We start from the raw sequence: 18,392 nt of genomic DNA, 5'->3' as shown, positions 1-18,392 counted from the left end.
TCTAAATCCATGCATAAATGACAAAGATACACTATTGCTCAGCCTCTTGTATTCAATGCCCAATTTATGCATGTTATATGTGATGCTGCCTCCTAGAGCAGTGGTTTTTATTCTGTTCTCCACAAACTTGTAGAAAATGCAGTTTGCAGAAGGTTAGAAAAACATACAGCTTAGGGATTTCAAATCACAACAATTCGCTCTGCATTACACTGAAAGATCATCAGGGGTTTAAAAATTAAAAAAGTAATTTTATTAAGAGAAACTGATTATAAAGATTACAAGTAAGTGATATTCTAGTTCAATGTTTTTTAGTAAACAACAGATTACTGCAATGCTGTAACTATGCTCTGGAGAGTGTCCATGAGGTGTGGACAGTCTGCAAATGCATCCATGTTCATGGGCATGACTATGGCCAGTTGCACAGTTTTTATTTATAAATGTGAATTAGTATGCATATGTAAATTGATCATATTACACAGAAATTAAGAAGTACATTTTAGAGCAGGAGATGTGCAAATGGATTAATAACACTGTTAACACTAAATATATCCTACATCTTCTACAAAGCTGTGCACTGGAAATTCACTACTGAATTGAGCTGGGGAATTAAGAAAATAGATGCATTAAAATGAGCAGTTTATAAGGAGACGAAGAATGCTTATTTTCTCCCTTTATTCAAGGATGCTTTGCAATCTGCTGGTTTGTGTACAGCACAGGAAGAAAAATATTTGCTGAGGCAGCTGACTGAATAAACAAGCCAATTTCAACAGGTTTTTTGATTCAAAGCTTGAAAAGTGTTTAGTGCTCATTAAAGCACTCACAGAGGATATGAAGTTTTTCATCTATTCAGCGAGAGGATTCAAAGTAGAGCATGGAGAAACTAGCTCAAACAGATCCACTACAGTCATTTAGGATGTCTCATCTGTCCATTTTCTCCTGGCCAGATGCTTTGTTTTCATAGGAAAACTGGTGGGAATCAGCACATGCCTGTGCTCAGTTGCAACTGCAGAGGCCAGCATTATCACATAAGCACCCAAGGCACAGGCACATTTTCTCCTGCTGGCTCTGCTGTAGGAGAGCAAGCCCACAACAAAAATAACCACAACAGAATTCTCGCCTCTCAATGCTATCGTCTCTTTCCACAACTTAAATACAGTGGGTTCCGGTCCAGCAATTTGGAAACGGAGATTACTGTGTTCATTTTCATTCTTTCTTCCCTACAAAAAAGCTCTGCAGGGCACTTCAATCAGCAGTGCAAAACGATGCAGGCAGACACAGAACACAAGTCAGTTTTTGTGGCATCGTCCCCAGTTTTCAGGACTTCTGTGGATAAATACAAGGCTGACCTTCTATTCTGTCAGTGAAGGTATTAACTCTTCCTCCTCCCTGCACTGGGAATGACTCTGGTAGGATTAGGTGGCACAGAAACCTTGGCAGCATGACATTGTACAGCTCTTCCCACAGGAAATCTGGCTGTAGATAAAAGATTCTGCACAGTTCAGGATTAGCACAACTGTTAAATACAGATGAGATTTTGGCCTTGTGCTTCTACTACCCTACGAGGTTAATCTTGAAAACAGCTTCAACTCCAGATGGGAGAATGCAGTTAATTCATCTGTCCTCATCTGATTTCCCCATGGAACTTTCTCCCTAAATTCAACATTTTTATAATGCCTTACACATCTATCCTACCAATCTCTGATGCTGTTTTAGGCTGAGGCTTTTACACTTCTCCTGACTAAAAAGCTGCTGCTCCCAGTTGTAGGGCCCAGTAAGTGACTCTAATGTTTCTTTGTGTCATTTAATGTAATCCAGTTGAGCAGATTAGCTTTTACTTAGCAATGCTTTAGAGTCATGATGCTTGTTGTAAATGCCAGTGATTTCCTTTCCTTAAATGAACAGTGTAACAGAAAGTTTACATGTTAATATTCAGAAAAATGAATACTCCTTCAGCATCAAGTGTGGGGAATGACAGTGTTTCACTTGGAGTGCATCTATAGCTTTTCTTCCTCTTTACATGTAGCACTTTTCTTTATCCTTTACTTTCCTTTAACATTACTTAGTATCAAGTAAAAAGCATTTATTTGATTGCTTGCAATGCATGATCAAAATGCTTTAGTACAAATGGTTCAATGGTTCAATCAAAAATTTATACTGAGAGCTATGAATTGCCCCAAATTACTTTCTTCCGGAAACCACAGTCCTCCTACTGTACATTTAAGTATTAGCAACGGAATTCTTTTTACTGTAGCCATTTAGTTTTTGCTAGTGAATAAAGGGCTCATACAAAGTTGCTCAAAATGCACAATATCGAAGAAAAATTCCTAAGGTCAATGGCAGTATGGAAATGCACCGTTGTGAAAGAATCTGTAGAAAAGCCAATTAACATGGTACTGATTACTACTGTGTTGCAACCTAGATTAGAAAAATCCCATTGACTTTTTGCTCCTTGTCACTCAGACAACTCTGATCCATGTGAAAATCTTGACAAAAGTTTGTGCTCTTTTGGGGGTTGTCATGTACAGAACACTGAAAAATGTGCTTTTGGTGCCATAGTGCTGTGTGACTTGAACTAGCACCACCTTCCTGACAGGTACATATACCTGTTTCAATTCACCACTGCCTAGAGTTATATATATGGTCTCTGAACTAAAATTGCTCTCCTTCCCCTCTAAAGTTTATTCCGCCGATACATTTTTAGAAAATAACCATTTCTTCTCTTGGCCTTAGCTGGCTAGTTAAAAGACAAGTCAAGCTCTCTTGGTTCCTCCCTATGTGACACGGGTTTTCCATGATCATTTATGTCAAAACACGCCAGTGTTGTAGTGCCAGTACAAGGCACAGGAGCTCACACGAGGTCCTGCCAGTGTCTTGTACAACGATGCTGATAGCTTGTCACCTTTGCTGGAAACCCCACCTGCTGAGTACAGTCTGTTTGCCTATTTCACACCCATGCTGTGTTTTGAAGATTCACAGTCATATTGTGAGCCATCCACACACACTTTCTTCTCCTCTGTTATTTCCAAAAATGAGCCTCTATCTTACAACATACATCCTTCTTATTAGCTTATAAAAGGCAAACTTTGGATCTCATCCTGAAGACTATTCAGTATTTTCTGCGCAACACTCCAGTCCAATGCTGCAGACAGGATTACTGTCGAATGGATCAAAATGTGTTATATTTTAGATCTATAAACAAAACAGGCACTGGTTCACTTCTCAGTTGATATTCAGTATGTCACTATACAGCACAGTGAGCATGTACTTATATCACAGTCTCTGTTTCCGAGCTCTTATGAACCACTTAGAGATACAAATTTAATTCAAATACTTATGAAAGAAAAGGAACTGAATCTTGAGAATCACAAAAAATAGAAAGTACATGGCATAGCTAGAGCACAGAAATACTGATGTTCAACACTGCCAAGGCTTCAGCACTAGCAGGGGCCAAGCAGCCAAGGCTTCCAGTATGATCTGCAAGCCTGACTTGAGTGTTCATTGAGTCAAACAGGTGAACAAAGACCAAAGGTAAAACCATACTTTTCACTTGGGACATCTCCCTTTGGCATCTCGAATTTGAGAGGAAAAATACTGATGGGATTCAAACCTTCACAAAAACAAAAGAACTGAAGTAACATGAAAAGCTACAGTAATTTCACACAGACAAGGACATGGGAAGTGCACATTCAGATAATACACATTAAGGTCAAGAGAGAAGGCTCCCAGAGAGAGCAATGGGTTATGCATGCCTGACAATCCCTAACCACAGTTTTACAGGAATTTAGAATGGGACACACAGCACTATGGCTACAACTAACATACATGTGATGCTGTCAGAAAATTACTTTGAAATGTCTCCACAAAATACATCCCCATATAATCCTGTTCCATAACCACCAGGGGAAACGTAGCTGGCCCACATACCATGCCTTCAATCCTTCCACAGCACACAGCAAAATGAAAACAAATGCCTGGCACACTTCAGTAAGCACAGAGCAGCAGCACCTCTTTCTTATATTTTCAAGGACTGCTCTGGTTGTTCTGCATTTGAACTTGTGTATATTTAAACTGAGTATTCCTTCAAAAATCAGGCAGTGCAGTAATTTCCACTGATGTTCATAATTCCTTCACTATGGTCCCTACATTAAACACCTCCTTGTCTCAAGGCAAGCACCCAGAAGGACATTTGAGCCACCTACACATTCAGTGGGAGAAACATGCCTCTGTAACTACAGAGGGCCACTCTGACAGGAAGGTAGGATTGTACCTCTCACACTGTCTCTATGGGATTGATCAATGTTCCTAATCAAGGAACTTCCTAAACTCAGACATAAGTAGATGCTTACATTTAAAGACCTAAAATACACTTTATTTAGGATTTTTACTGTACAGGTCTACATCTGCTTAAGATACAAGTGTCTGAGATCTCTCAGGAGAGATGTGACATTCATACCAGCTTTTTCCACAATAACCTAACAACTCCAGCAGGTTTGCAGAAATCAGAGGCTAGGGTTACTGTTTTCAAACTGAGAGGCTTTTACCACACTGCTTCCACACCCCAACAACCTGTACAGCATTACTGTGGTCTCCTGGTGAGGCTGGCCTAGCATGAAAACACAAATACAAGAAAAATCAGAGAGCTAGGAGAGTGCACATGATGAAATCTGTCTAATCAAATGGAGACTCTCTTTCTTCTGTCCATTATTTTTGTTTTTATTTAAGTACCATCCAAATTGTAACACATCAAAAGTTCCGTAACAAAAGGACATGGACTTCAGGTCTCATGTTTGCCTGAGGGGAGCTTCAGGAACTTTGTACTTCTAGCTAGAGGTTTTTGTTGCTCTATTGGAAACGTATGATACTTGAAAACAAATTGGTGGCTCACACTTGCTAACACTGAGCTGCTTAAAATCCCTCTAAGCTATTTATGCAACACTGTCCTCCCTGTTAAATTGCTGGAAAGGTCCCCAGCAGGGCTGCAGCACCAGCCAGCTATCACTCTCCCCAGAATCCCCAGACATGATCAGGGCCCATTCCCAAATGGCAATCTTTTAAGGAGTCCTAGTGCCTGGGAGCTCTACAGTATGAATATGGACTGGTTTCAGCCAGTTGGCCTCAGTACAAGAGAATGGTACTGGACATACAAATTTCACTGGTAAATATGCACACCTGAAGTCTGAGCTCAAGTACATTAATCTGAGCACTGAGTGGCCAGCCCTCTCAAAGGGATCATGCAAAAACAACTCCCTTCTGTTCCTTTAATACTCAGAGATCGAGCTGGTCATTTTAGTAAGTAGATTTAAGAAAAATATGTTTTATCAATTCTGACTTAAGCTGGCAATCCAGCCAGCAAAACAGGTGTGAGTTCCATGAGTTAATGATTCACTGGTTGAATTGTTGATGGACTTCAGCCTTCATAAGGAAGATGAGAAAAAACCCAGTGCTTCAAAGGATCTTATCAAAGAACTGGTAGAGATGAACTGGACTATCATGCTGTCAGAATGAGAGGTAAGCAATATAGAGAAGACTATCATAAGCGATTTTGCAAAGATATGGTCTCCACTGCAACCTACTTAAGGACAGCATGTAGAAAGCACGTGAAAAAAAAAGAGCAGAGCCTCCTAATAGTGCAGCAAATTTTTAAGTTGTTAATTATAACCAAAATCTGTGAGAAAGTATTAGTGAGTTATGAAACTGAAATTAACCTCTTCACAGATATGGAATAATCTTTTTTTTTCTTTTATTCTTGAATTGCTCTAGCTTGCTTTACTTATTATGGATTATTTTCTATTAATTGCTAAATGACAGGTGTCATTACAAGCTGAGTTTTCAGTGAGACAAATTAGTACTTGAAGAAATCAAGGATCAATACTCCTTTTTCCCAGGGACTATGTGAGAAAAGGACCATGGAAATTTCTGAACAAGCTAACAGGACATGTGAAGCTGCACCACGCATGTCCAGGCAACAGGTACCATAAATTCTAGTTCAAGTCACAGTAAAAAAATCCAAGGACAAGTTCTACTGCATAAGAAAAAAGAATTACAGCATCTTCATAGCATAAGCAATTACTGCACTGTTGCCTCAACGAAACAGAAATTGACCCTTCTGCTGTAAATAATTATACTTGTTGCTATAAAGAAGTGACAATTATGGGCATTAATAAAACCCAATCCCTTCTCTACCACAGACATCCTCAAACAACTTTACTGGCTGCCTTACAGGTTGTAAAACTATGATTTGGAAAGAGCTGACCCTACAGCACACAATTCAGGCCTTTATGTTTACAGACCCTTAAGCAATAGAAAGGCTGCTTGTAGCAAGCAAATTAAAGAGTTCCTTCATGCTCTTTAGATCCTGTAGTCTCAAGTAATTTGAAAGGCTGTCTTGTGAACATGGCATTCCAGAATATTAGTGAATTAGTAATGCTACTTAAACACATACAGCTACATTATTTCAACATGCCCATTTCTTTATCATAAATACACCTAATATCCAGACTGTTTTATCTGTGAGCTCTTGAAAGGGCAGAGTTCACGTTTCATTTTATTGAGAAGCTTTCCAAATTCTGCTGATTAATGTACAGTTCTACTTCTCTCCTCAGCTGTGTCTACATGGGATTTTCTTTTTTCTCGTTACTGCGTTACCACGTAATGCCACTGGGAATAGAAGGAAATTACAAAAACATGCTAGCATTACATAATGCGCAAGGCAAGAATTGTGAGAAGACATAGCTAATAATGCAGATATTGAAATGTCTTTATTGGCATGCGCTGTTGCCATGCTTTTTGTCTGCACAGAACACTAAAATCTCTTACTGTGCCAATCAGCATTCTCCCATTTCAAAACTCATTTGATCACATACCCTGCATTTATAATTATACTCATGATGTCTGCCTTCATAATTCATGCACAGTAACTAATGCTGCACTCTTACTATGTAACATAGAAACTCAGACAGGAACTTTGAAAAGTAGATTTGAGGCCCAGGCCTGTGGCTACAACATACTCACAAGAATAATGCAAGAGTCTCATGGACTTTTCACAGTAATGGAAAATATCCTGAAACTTTGGTATTCAGAGTGTTTGAAACCCTGCTGCTTTCTGAGTTTCAATGATATCTGCATGTGTTTCCAAACAGCCTGTCTAGCTTCCTAGGTTTTGGGGTTTTTGTTATTTCTTGATTGCCAGTGAAACAATAAAATCTGCTGATCTCCTGACTAAGTGAGTGACTTTTGTAAAGCTACGACATTTCAAGAATAAAGGTAGGCAGTGGCTTTTTGGGAAGGCTCTCAGATTGGAGAATCCTGAAAAAGCTCTCTCAGGATTCAAATGACCCCATTTCTTCATATGGAAGTGGATGGACAGTGCTGCATGACCTAACTTATGTGGCACAAGAGTGCCAAGGCCTGCTGCCAGCCTACGAGGAAGGGAGTGGACACAGTGACAGAGCAGAGACTTTATGGAATGCTGATCCTCACAGCACCAGTCATGCTGAAGAAAAGAGATGAGGCCCTAAGACAAATCCTCCTACCCTGTAATGTGTGTGGCAGGCATGGGAAGGCAACTATGACCTCTGCTACACGTGTAGCACAAGGCGCTTCCGTGGGGAAGTGCTGCTTTACCTACGAGTCTTTGTGTATAAGGTGACCCCCTCAGATTAAATCACTCCATCCTTCTACTGTCAGTGGGGAGGAGCTGGGTGTCCTCTGTCATTCATTTAAAAATTATTACACTCTGAGTGCTGTTGAACTGGCTAAGCCACATACAGAATTAGGTACTCCTTGAACTTGGGCTGACAAAGGTTTCTTTACACCATTTCAATTTTCTGTGAACCATGCTGTTCCTATGCCAGGGACCATGTGCAGATCACCTTCATTCCAGCTGTGACAATGAACCAAGTATTTACATGATGCCTTTAAAGGTCTGGGAAAAAAAATGAGAAATGTACATTTTTGTGAAATTTAGGCAATCTCATGTGTCCCTCTGTAGAGGTAGTAGGAAGGAGTGCTTATCGCTTTTGATAACATGTAGTTTGAAATTTCTACGGTAGTTTCCAGTTGTACTGCAAAATACTTATTATCTTATTATGGCCTTTTGAAGTGTAATAAATGCTACTTCTTCAAGGTAGAGAGATTAAAAGTATTTTTCAAAATTAAGCACTTCAAGTAGAGATGTTTGCTTTATTTTCCCAGTAGAGTTCTTATTTATGCACTTGGAAGAAGCTGGGCACACAGGTGATAAAGGGCATACATGGAGAGTATACAGATGGCATTCACTCTAGAACGCTTAGCTTTCAACTCACATAATTCAAAGTTTATTTGCTTCCTTCTGCAGGTTTTCTTTAAGATACTTTTAAATTATACTACCTGACAATTGCTACAATTCTCTCCCTCTCATCCTGTCTGGGCTTTGCAGCCCCAGATGCTGCTGGACTGACCCCACGTACTCAGAGCACACAGAGCAGGAAGGACTTTGGCGTCCCAAATGCCAAGTATTGCATCCACAGGAATCTGCTAGCTGACACATTTCATTTCAGACTGGAATAGAAAAGTACCAAATGTCTGTGGTCTCTGTAAGAGTAGAAAGGTTGGCTGAATGGGCCATTAACTGGCCTGAAGAATTTAATGGGGCAAATCCAGCTGAGCCAAACTCTGTAATAATGTAGTATGAAAAACAGATCATGAGGCAAAGTAGGGCCTGGATGGTCTTGCCTTTCTTATCTATTTTGCTCTTTCCCGAGTCTGCTCCTCATAAAGAGTTGCTATCACCAGGTAGTTCCAGTGTTATCTGAGCCAAAATCTTTGGGATGTTTACTATTAAAGCTTTTTGAGGATGTGGCACAGAATAGGAAGAAGTGGGTGGTATGGGGACAACATTTTGCTGCTTATGTAAACAGATAAAAGGAGTGGAAACACTTGACCTTTATCATGGCAAGACTGAATAGAAATAGGTGCAACTAAGAAAACTTCATTCTCCTGCTGAAGCTAAAACCTTGCAAGACAACTTTTTTCACAGGAGGTCACAAGAACCTTTCATAATGCAATGTGACAAACAATCTAAAGTTCTTTCTAACACAGATGAACGTATAAATTGCAGTAAATGCACACAGTAACTGAGCATTACAGTTACCATTCCTGTGTATGAGCCAGATATTTGCAATAAATTAGCATTCCTTGGTTGAGTATATGGCATTGACCAATTTACACATTTGCAGAAAATTTGACCCCAGAGTCTTCTAAACTTTAGGCTAACTTGCCCTGGAGAAGTAAAATATACAAATGGTATTGCCTTGGAAGAGTGAGCCCCCCCCCAACAGATGTTGAAGACCCCTCGTAGAAAATATATTTGCATTTGTATGCTTTTTATGAAAATTCTTCAAAACTTTACGGACTCTTAAATTCAAATATCTGAAAAAAGAGAGTATCTTCAATAAGACATATATTACACAATTTCCACAAAGGGATCATCTTAAATTAAACATTTTTGTTTCATTTAAGCCTTGCAAATTACAATCATTCCAAAAGTCAAAATAGCTTAGCCAGCTGTTAAAGAAGTACATGCATTCATCATTACTGAACGCATTACTGCTTTAAACATATATAATTCCAAAATAATCTCCTTGAAACAAAGACAGCAACAACCATAAAACATGCTGGACCTGCAACTGGAGACAAAGCAAGCAGTATTTGCTATATTAAAAATCTGACAAAATACATTTCAATCATGTCCAGTCCTATTCTAAAACAACCTGCAATGCAATTTGGCCTTCATGATTATTGCGTCCTTAATCATTATAAACAGAGCTTTCTGAGCATTTCTATAAAGTCTGTTTTTGTGAATCAACACGTAAGCAATCAGCATTGCACCTTCTCTCCTTTGATGGTGTGCTGGTTGTGTGCAGCTTCTAAGTGGCATAAAATATCAGGATTTTTCTTATTTAATAAGACAAAAAAAAATTTAATCACAGAAAAAAAGCTGGACTTCAGAATGACCTCAAGTATCAGCTTTGTTGATGTGAATAGCAGAAATTTGTGCTCTCCTTTTCCATCTCAGGAATTGAAGAATTTTATGTGTCATGGTTGATGTGTTGATCAATAAAGTTACAACAGTCTTTTACACTGAAAGTTTAGAGCAGTTTCAGATATCTGCATTAACCAAGCTGGTAGCTGTAGCAGAATCAATACAGAAGGCATCTTGCCTAGTGGTGTGGATAAATGAAGTATGACTAAACTTTCAACACCCAATGAATACAGATTAAGATGATAAAATCCATATGCAGAATGTGTTTTGCAAGCAGTGCGCTTGGGAGTGGAATGTACTATAAAATGTTAGAAGTATTAAGAAATTCTAACTTTCATTTTCACTCTGCTTCACTCAGCATTTACACGCTAAGTCTGCAGTCAGCCTTCATTTTATTTTAAGACCTGTTGCAAAGGACCTCAGTAAATTTGCTGCTGTGTGTTCATCTGTCAGTTCTATAGCTTCATGTCACTTTAAATCTCTCCTCCTATTTCCCTAACCACTCATCCACATATTTAGCACACTTTCATCTCCTAATGAGCTCCTTTCTATTGTCAGTGAAGTTTCTGTTATGTCACTGCTGCTATAGGAGCCAATCATCTTTCGTTCACGATGTAGATAAAAAGAATGAAACCATTTTTTTATTAATAGCCTAGTACGGTCATGTTTAAACAATGATTCCCAACTTGTATCATTTTCATCCGGATGCTTGAATTCAGAAGGACTACACTAGAGTTTTGTGAGACAGACAAATATCAAATAATTCTGTTTCTGATCTAACCTGCTAAATCAGTTTCATTAAACATGCTCTAATATTTGCTGCTTTTTCTCTCAGGTGGTTCAGACTTCTGCTACACTTCATTTTTAAAAAGGTGTCTGAATGAAAAACTAGATAGCATTTCCAAAATGCAGACCTATGTACATATAATACATATAACTAATAGTAAAAATTCCTAATTATGTGAATTGTACAAATATTCTGAAGAAACCCAAAGACCATCTGTTTTCATTCATGCATATACGAGCACACCAGATCTGTATTTCCCAGATGAACAGAAATTATCAAAAACTTCAGCATCAGTATGAAAATACATGATAGTCACTCAGTATAGATGGAAACACTTCCTACAGTAATGAAAGAATTAAGGAAGATACACAATTAGCCAAAAGGAAAAACATCCTATAGCTGTGAAAAATCTCTTTCTCATCTTTGTTTTTGTTTATTCAGAGTATTGAGCTCATTACTGGTTCTTATTTAAAATAATCTAACAATTTGTCTGTCTTCCTCACTGAAAATCAGGCATCCTTTATTCTAATCATAAAGAACTTACACAGTACCGTGTATCTGGCAGGGAGATAAACCTCTGAAAATTGGAAATTCATTAACGGATACTATAAAACACTGAAGAATCCAAGATACTGGTTTTAAAGGTTGCTTGTTTAAATTATTTCTGCTATCATGGTCAAATAATGTAAATACTTTATGAATGTTACAGTACATACTGGTACACACTGCTTAAATTGGCTAACTTACTAAGAGTTCACTACCTTAAATCTGTGAAGTAAACAGAAAGACTGAATATTAAAGACAGTAGCTCAGCATAAAAAATGTGATGTGCCCTTGAACTTATAACACTGCAGTAAGCAATTACCTTAAAGAAGCCACCCACACAACAGAACTATGGCTTTGTTCCTTATCTTCAAAGAACAAGCCACTTGCATCTGGATCAAATCCTTTAAACAATACATGAACACTCAACATCAAAGCACTTTCATTTTCTTCAGTTATTTAATTTAATTAGAGCTAATACAGACATGAATTTAGACACTGATTGCTGTGCAGAAAATCCTCAGAAAATATGTTCAAGAAATCAATCAATTTGGCTTTTAATTTCATAAAGAATTTCTCCCCCAGTACCTGACAGGAGCGCCTCTGCTCTGTGCAGGTTTCAGCAAGACTGTCACAGTGCTGTCAGTTTGATTCAAAGGTGTTTCAAGTTCATACGGTGGCATAGAGGGTGCTAGAATAAGAAAAGAAAAGAGGCAAATAAAATCATTATTCCTGTATTTCTTCTTTCAAGAGCTTTATCTTTATTTGAATATGCAATTTTAAAGGCTTCTTCAAATACTAAGACTCTACTACAAGTCTAAGATGCTTTCTTTTACAATGCAAGTGTGAGACAACTGTTAAATAACTGCAGGAAAATAAACCCCAACAAATCCCAAATAAAGAAATACCAGCTCACTCCCAGTTTCAAGACAGGAAACAGATACCAGTGGGAGTTAGTTTGCAGAAACTATTGAGAATCCATGACTTGGAAATGAAAAGTTATCTTAAGAACAGCATCTGCAAATGTGCATGCTGAAGTGACTATTGCTTTTGAAATTGAGCCCAGCTTTCTCAGTATGACAGCTGTATCAGGATGTACTCTCATAATTTGTTTTTCCTGGAATTTTAAGTAGTGCTATAACTGTCTTGGGTCTATTGTCCACCAAGACAAAAGTTTATCTTAGTCTGAAGCCCCACTCAGCACTTTTGCAAACTGTCTTCAATAAAGATTTACAGTTGTGATTAAAACAAATAATGCCTCAGTTACTGCCTTCTACTGTTGCTTCTTTCTTCACTGCTATCATCTACTCACATTTGTATCATTACATTGGAGGGAAGGCTACTCAGTTAATTGGTTATTTGACAGGCTGCTGTATCTTTATTGTTCACTTGTTAATGGTGATGCACAATTAACAGATCTAAAGGCTAGAGAAGCAAAAAGTGGTCATTCCAATGGTCTCCTCTGACTGCAGGAATAATGCAGGGCAATTAACTTCCCTAAACTAATTCCCACTTGAAAGGCGAAACATGTTTGGTGGGAAGAAGACTTCTCCCTTAGAAGATTCTTCCAAAGATTCATTTAGTTCTTCTCAACTCATTCTGTTTTCCTCTTATTGGATACTTTGTGTGTACCATATCAATAGAGTGTATTATGCTCCACATGCAAACAGTATCAACCTCTAGGAAATTATTTTCCAGTGTATTTTCCAAAAATTTTCATTTTTCCAGTACTATCTGCATCTACTTGAAAGGTAAATGAATTTCTCTCTCTTTATCCACAGGGCTCTACATATCCAAGTAAGGACTGTGTTAAGAATTGCTCTGTGCTCCACAATTCCTCAGACTGCTGTGAAAACATTAAAATCTTCATTGCTTTGCATTCCTATTCACCAGTTTTGAAATGTTTCACAAATAAAAAAAAATTAATCTTCAAAAACCTCCTTTTATGCTGAGAAGGTTTTATTCTGTTTACAATGCTCGATATAAGGCACAAACATTAAGACTAATCATTTTAAGTAATTTGGGTACCACTTAAGTCACACTATCAAACACTATGAAGGTTCAGGCACACTCTGCAATTTTGAATATCCAGAACTTGTTCATATAATGTCCCATTCCCAACCTGACCATCCTGAAAACAAGAATTGACAGGAACTGTATCCCCAAAAGCTGTATAAACCCTGAAAATTTTTTGACTACTTTGTGTCCTTGTTCTACTGCCCACATCCTAGTAAGTCTTTTGATTTTCCTAATTTATGAGTCCTAAGTCCCTATTTGCTCTCTTTACTAATTTTAGTGTCCCTATAAAGAGCAAGACTGTCTTCCTGTCCCAGAATGAGTTGTGGTTCTCCCAGTCATAACCTTTTAGTCCTGGCTACTTTTCCTCTTCTCCCTTTTTCCCTGTCTACTTTAGGACTCCTCCTCCTCCACACTGCCTACATGAAAAGAAGGAACTTACTAATAAACAGAGAAAACAGGAAATATTCAAATATTAATGTAACAGTAAAATAAAACACAGTAACTATTTCAGAAGTTCTGTTTCACATCTGTCCAAAATGGAGATCACTGGCCACATTAAAGAGCCTCAAAGCTTTGCAGTGAGACAATGAGATCACAGCCAATAGCACTGCAAAGAGGGTTCCATATTCAACAGCTATAATGCTAGTCAGGACTTATACATTTTATTAAAAAATACACACATTCTGTTTCTATTTTAAATTCAGAGATTGGTTTTAATTACTTATCGGCAAGACATAAACACTTCCTGTTAGTACAGGAACTGAGGAAGCAATGAGAGAGTGGGGTGCAGACAAGACAGTTTGCACATGGAGATTTGGAGGTTTGCTTCACCCTCAAGCACTCCTGCAATGCCTGTTCCCACTAGTGAATTTCTTTTGACGGCATACAATTTTAGAAAACAACAATTTAAGATCTAGTACTCTTCCCAAATGTCCAGATTCTCATCCATACTCAGTAGTCTCCGTTCCTCATTCTAATAAGGGATGTTCTCATCATCCAAACTCATTAAAAACTCATTTCTGCTGTGTCAGAAATTGATTTTTGGCAGAGAAAATTTCTGCTTGGTATAGGAAAGGGGATGGAAAACAAACTCCATCTTTACTGATCAGTGTTGCTTTCATGTTCCATACAGAGTTAATGTGTGTAACTTGAAAATTAACAACATTTCTGTTTCTCTACAAACAGCTGCATTGGCAATAACTTCCACCTAGAATTAACTGTCCTCTCCTATAATAAGATAGGAGAAATCATTCTATTTCTGATAAAAACTTGTCAGTTTTTTCATTCCAGTGAGGACAGAAAATGAGGGATGAAGGAGAAGTACACAGAATGAGAGTAAAAGAAGATTTTGTACCCAAATGCTTTCTGGAAAGCCCAGCTGACCACAAATAGGTAGGGCAATTTTCTATAAATATTATCAAGGGGCCAGTTTATTATTGAACTGCCAGTTTAATTCTGAAGCAGACCGTAGAGAAGTGAAGAATAAAGGGATTTCAACCATAACTTTGCAAAACATTTTGTCATGAATTACATAAGCATTTTGGAGGATGCAATAATATTCCATGTCCTCAATGAAGTGCTCCTCTGCCTCAAGGGAGGGCTTGACATATTGGTCAAGGATCTGCAGAAGTGACAGAGTCATGCTGCTGTTATTTGAAAACCACCAGTCCTGATGTTCTTGTCTAATACATTTTCGTATCCACTTCAGTCCCCATGCCTGTTAGAACACAGGCAGCCTGGCAGTTAACTACAGTTCCGAAGTGAGCTCTAGATGTACAGCATCTCTGCCCTACTCTCGACTGTTCATGGCTCATTAAGGAGATTTTCCAGCACTGTTACTGTTCTAATTTAGAATCATGTCAAGGCTGACTAAGCTCTGAATGAAACCCTCATCTTCAGGCCCAAAAAAACCCTATGCTAAATGTTGCAACTGCAGCTGGCACTGGCTGCAAACACATAATTCGCAGGGGTTTCTTGAGTGATATGTTACAGTTGAGGACAGGAATTTCAAAATACTAGCTAATATTTAAGCACTTGGAAATTCTTCAGGCATGGTAATACATGTCACTTTGACATCTTCAGGTATGAACGTGTTCTTCCCTTTTTCCATTTGCTGCTTGTTAAATTCTAAAGAACTAAACAACAGAAGAATCACCTAACGCATTATCATAAGGAAATAATACTCTTTGATCAAGTACCTGATATTTTAGTCGTGAACTGATTTGTTATTGGAGGTCCAAAGCCTTTAGCTGTGCTGGCTCTGATGGTGAAAGAGTAGGTAGTGCCAGGATACAGTCCGAAAAACAGGTAGTGCGTTTCATTTCCTAGCTTTGAGACTCGTCCACTTTGATTGGATAAATCTATTTCTGGGTCAAAGGAACTGACTGCCTTGTAGGTGATCTGCAAAAGAATAAGAAAGTTATAAACTGCCTTCAGCAGATGGACAGAGATTGCATCTTTATCCAGTAAACCCTTCTGATGTATGCGCTGTCAGACATTTTATGATAAGCTATCTTACTCTCTTATACTCTTCAAATCCCAAATCCCAGGAAGGGGCACAGGAACTGAGTTGTAACTTGTATGAGTTATTACTTTTAGAGATACAGAGACTTAGAGGCAGCTAGATTACAACTCTAAAGGATGAGTTCAGGCTTACGTTAATTCCTTCAAGATGCTGCCTTGAACAGTGTCACATTTTGAATTCATCTTAATGTTGGTTTTGATCAGCACCAGTAACAAAACCAATACAAACAGGTAAAAACTGAGGGACCAAGAGGGAGTGCAGCCCCCCTTTCCCATCTGACTTTACTATAATTACCCTTTGCCCTGAATGAGGTTATCTGTAAAAGATAGTAAGGGCAGCTTAAGGCAAATTTTCACAGAAATTGGGCAAAGCTTCTATTTCAGTCTGAAGCTTAGCTATTACAATTGCTAATTTGGATTTTTTCAGGTTATTATATTGTACCTAGGTCAGATACTCATTTGGAGGGAAAAAAAGATAAGTGTTAAGTAATATATGCAATGTATATTGTATCCTCAGTTCCTTCTTTGATTCAAACAGTATTTTTAGTTTTCATTAGAAATGTTAATGTAAGTTCACAGTAAAACTTGATCCAGACTTCTTCTATTAATTACTGATTTCTATGCACTGTAATGAGAATTTAAAAATATGAAAGCCATTTAAAAATATGAAAGCTATTAAAAAAATAGAAAAGTAAAAATTATTCACCCCTCCTTTTTGCTTTTAAAGTTTCATTTTCCTGCGAGTAATTCCAAAACCCTTATTATATAAAAGTGATAATTAACATTCTTTTTGCTAAACTTATTCAATATAATTTTAATTAAGAGGACCCATAATACAGTACATAGACACATCCAAGTGTCAATGTTACACACCTTAAACACTTGAGATTTCCTAAAACCTCTGACCTAATGAAAATTGATTTTTATATGAGCCATCTAATATAACATCAATGAAGTGCTGAAAATTAGTAATAAAAACTTTCACAGTATTCAGATAAACCCTGACCTTATTACAGTAGATACAGGCATATCCTCTACAAATCCTCAATCATAAACTGAACTCAAAGTACCTTAAAAAGCACCCAACTAACCCTTCTAATTCTATCAGATGACAGAAGATTAAACCACCAACTGTCTGAACTTTTATCAGTAAAGAAATTAAGGTTAACATATTGCTCACATGAATCCCTCTATCTCAAAACAGCTGAAGGAGTCATGCATGTGTGCACACTTCAGGATGAACTGCCTGCATACAGTGGGTGTATACTCAGCAGAGGAGTCAGGCATGCAGGCATGCTCCAAAGTAGAAACCAGATCCACCATTGTGTGGTTCTATGCACATAAATCTAGCAACAGTAACGACATTAACACTTAATTAAAACATTCTGATCCCTGAACACAGGCAACTGTCGTGGTAGCTAGAAAGTTGTTAGCTTTACAAAAAATCAATTCATACTTTTTCATAACATTTCATCCTCTTACAATAATGTAGTTTTCAAAACAGTATCAATAGGTTACCATTCAATTTAACTTTTCTTTTACAGTGTATTTAGGTGGGTTTTTTTAAACAAAGCATTTCAATACCAATTTCGTAGTAAGGTCAGGTAAGAAGCTTAACAGTGATTATTGTCTGACAGCTTAATCTGTGCAGTCTTTTGTCAATTTTTCTAAGAGGTATTCAGGCAGAGCTTTCACATGAGAAAAAGAAGTAATTTTTAAACATCTAACAACATACAATTTTGTTGAATTTGCATGTTAAAAAAGCTAGATTTTAAAAAATTATGCCTGCTTGTTTCTATTAAAATAGGCTTCCTATAATGAGGCTTATCTAAATGTGACATTGACTGTAACCATTGTCTTATGTCTCTAATTTTTTAAGGAATTTGCTAAGATCTGTCTTTCAATCTTCTAAATATTTGATCTAGACTAGATAGAATGCTATATCATGGTTCTAGATACAGCAGGTTCTTAAAGTTGGTAACTAGAGGACATGCTGAGTCCTGTGTAATTCACTCCTACATCGTATTTCGTTTTCAATGGCTAATGTTTTTAAAACTAAGTTAATTTTACACAAACTGTAAAAACACATTGATTTTTTTATGATTATGCATTTTGGAAAATCAAAACTATACATGAAATGTGGCAAATTTCTAGATACCTCATACAAAGTAATCACACCATATGTTTGCGCTGGCTCCCTCCACTGAAGAAAAATCTTCTCTTCAAAGGTACTCCCTTGAATGGATTCAAGCGGCACAGCACTCGGGACTGACAGATTAAAATAAAAGAAGTGGTTTTAAGAAAAATCTCAGAAGGATATGCTCTGTTTAAATATTTGTACTGCTGAGGCATAAAAACCATCCCACCATAATTTCCCCAAAGACTGAAGCAAAGGCCAGGGTAGCTCAGGAGAAGAATGATTTATTTAACAAGACAGTGCCATTATGTGTCACCTTCAGTGTAAGAAAAAATTATTGAGCATCACACATTTCCTGCAAA

General features: G+C 37.6%; 1 protein-coding gene across 1 annotated transcript in view; it reads right to left on the bottom strand.

Moving 5' to 3' along the window:
• The window catches only part of PTPRM (protein tyrosine phosphatase receptor type M), a 438,824-nt gene that overhangs the window by 189,880 nt on the left and 230,552 nt on the right, over nt 1-18,392 (bottom strand). Inside the window, exons 9-11 of the mRNA XM_054284774.1 lie at nt 18,052-18,161; nt 15,569-15,770; nt 11,940-12,042 (exon numbers count right to left, since the gene is read on the bottom strand). Coding sequence (XP_054140749.1) covers nt 11,940-12,042; nt 15,569-15,770; nt 18,052-18,161 — 415 coding nt within the window. The remainder of the gene's footprint in view (nt 1-11,939; nt 12,043-15,568; nt 15,771-18,051; nt 18,162-18,392) is intronic.

Source organism: Melozone crissalis, unplaced genomic scaffold, assembly GCF_028551555.1.
Source record: "Melozone crissalis strain CALT ecotype California unplaced genomic scaffold, PUWL_Pcris_2 ptg000042l_1, whole genome shotgun sequence".
Lineage (NCBI taxonomy): Eukaryota > Metazoa > Chordata > Aves > Passeriformes > Passerellidae > Melozone > Melozone crissalis.
Note: the sequence above shows the minus strand (reverse complement) of the source record. Positions and strands in the feature narration are given on the sequence as shown.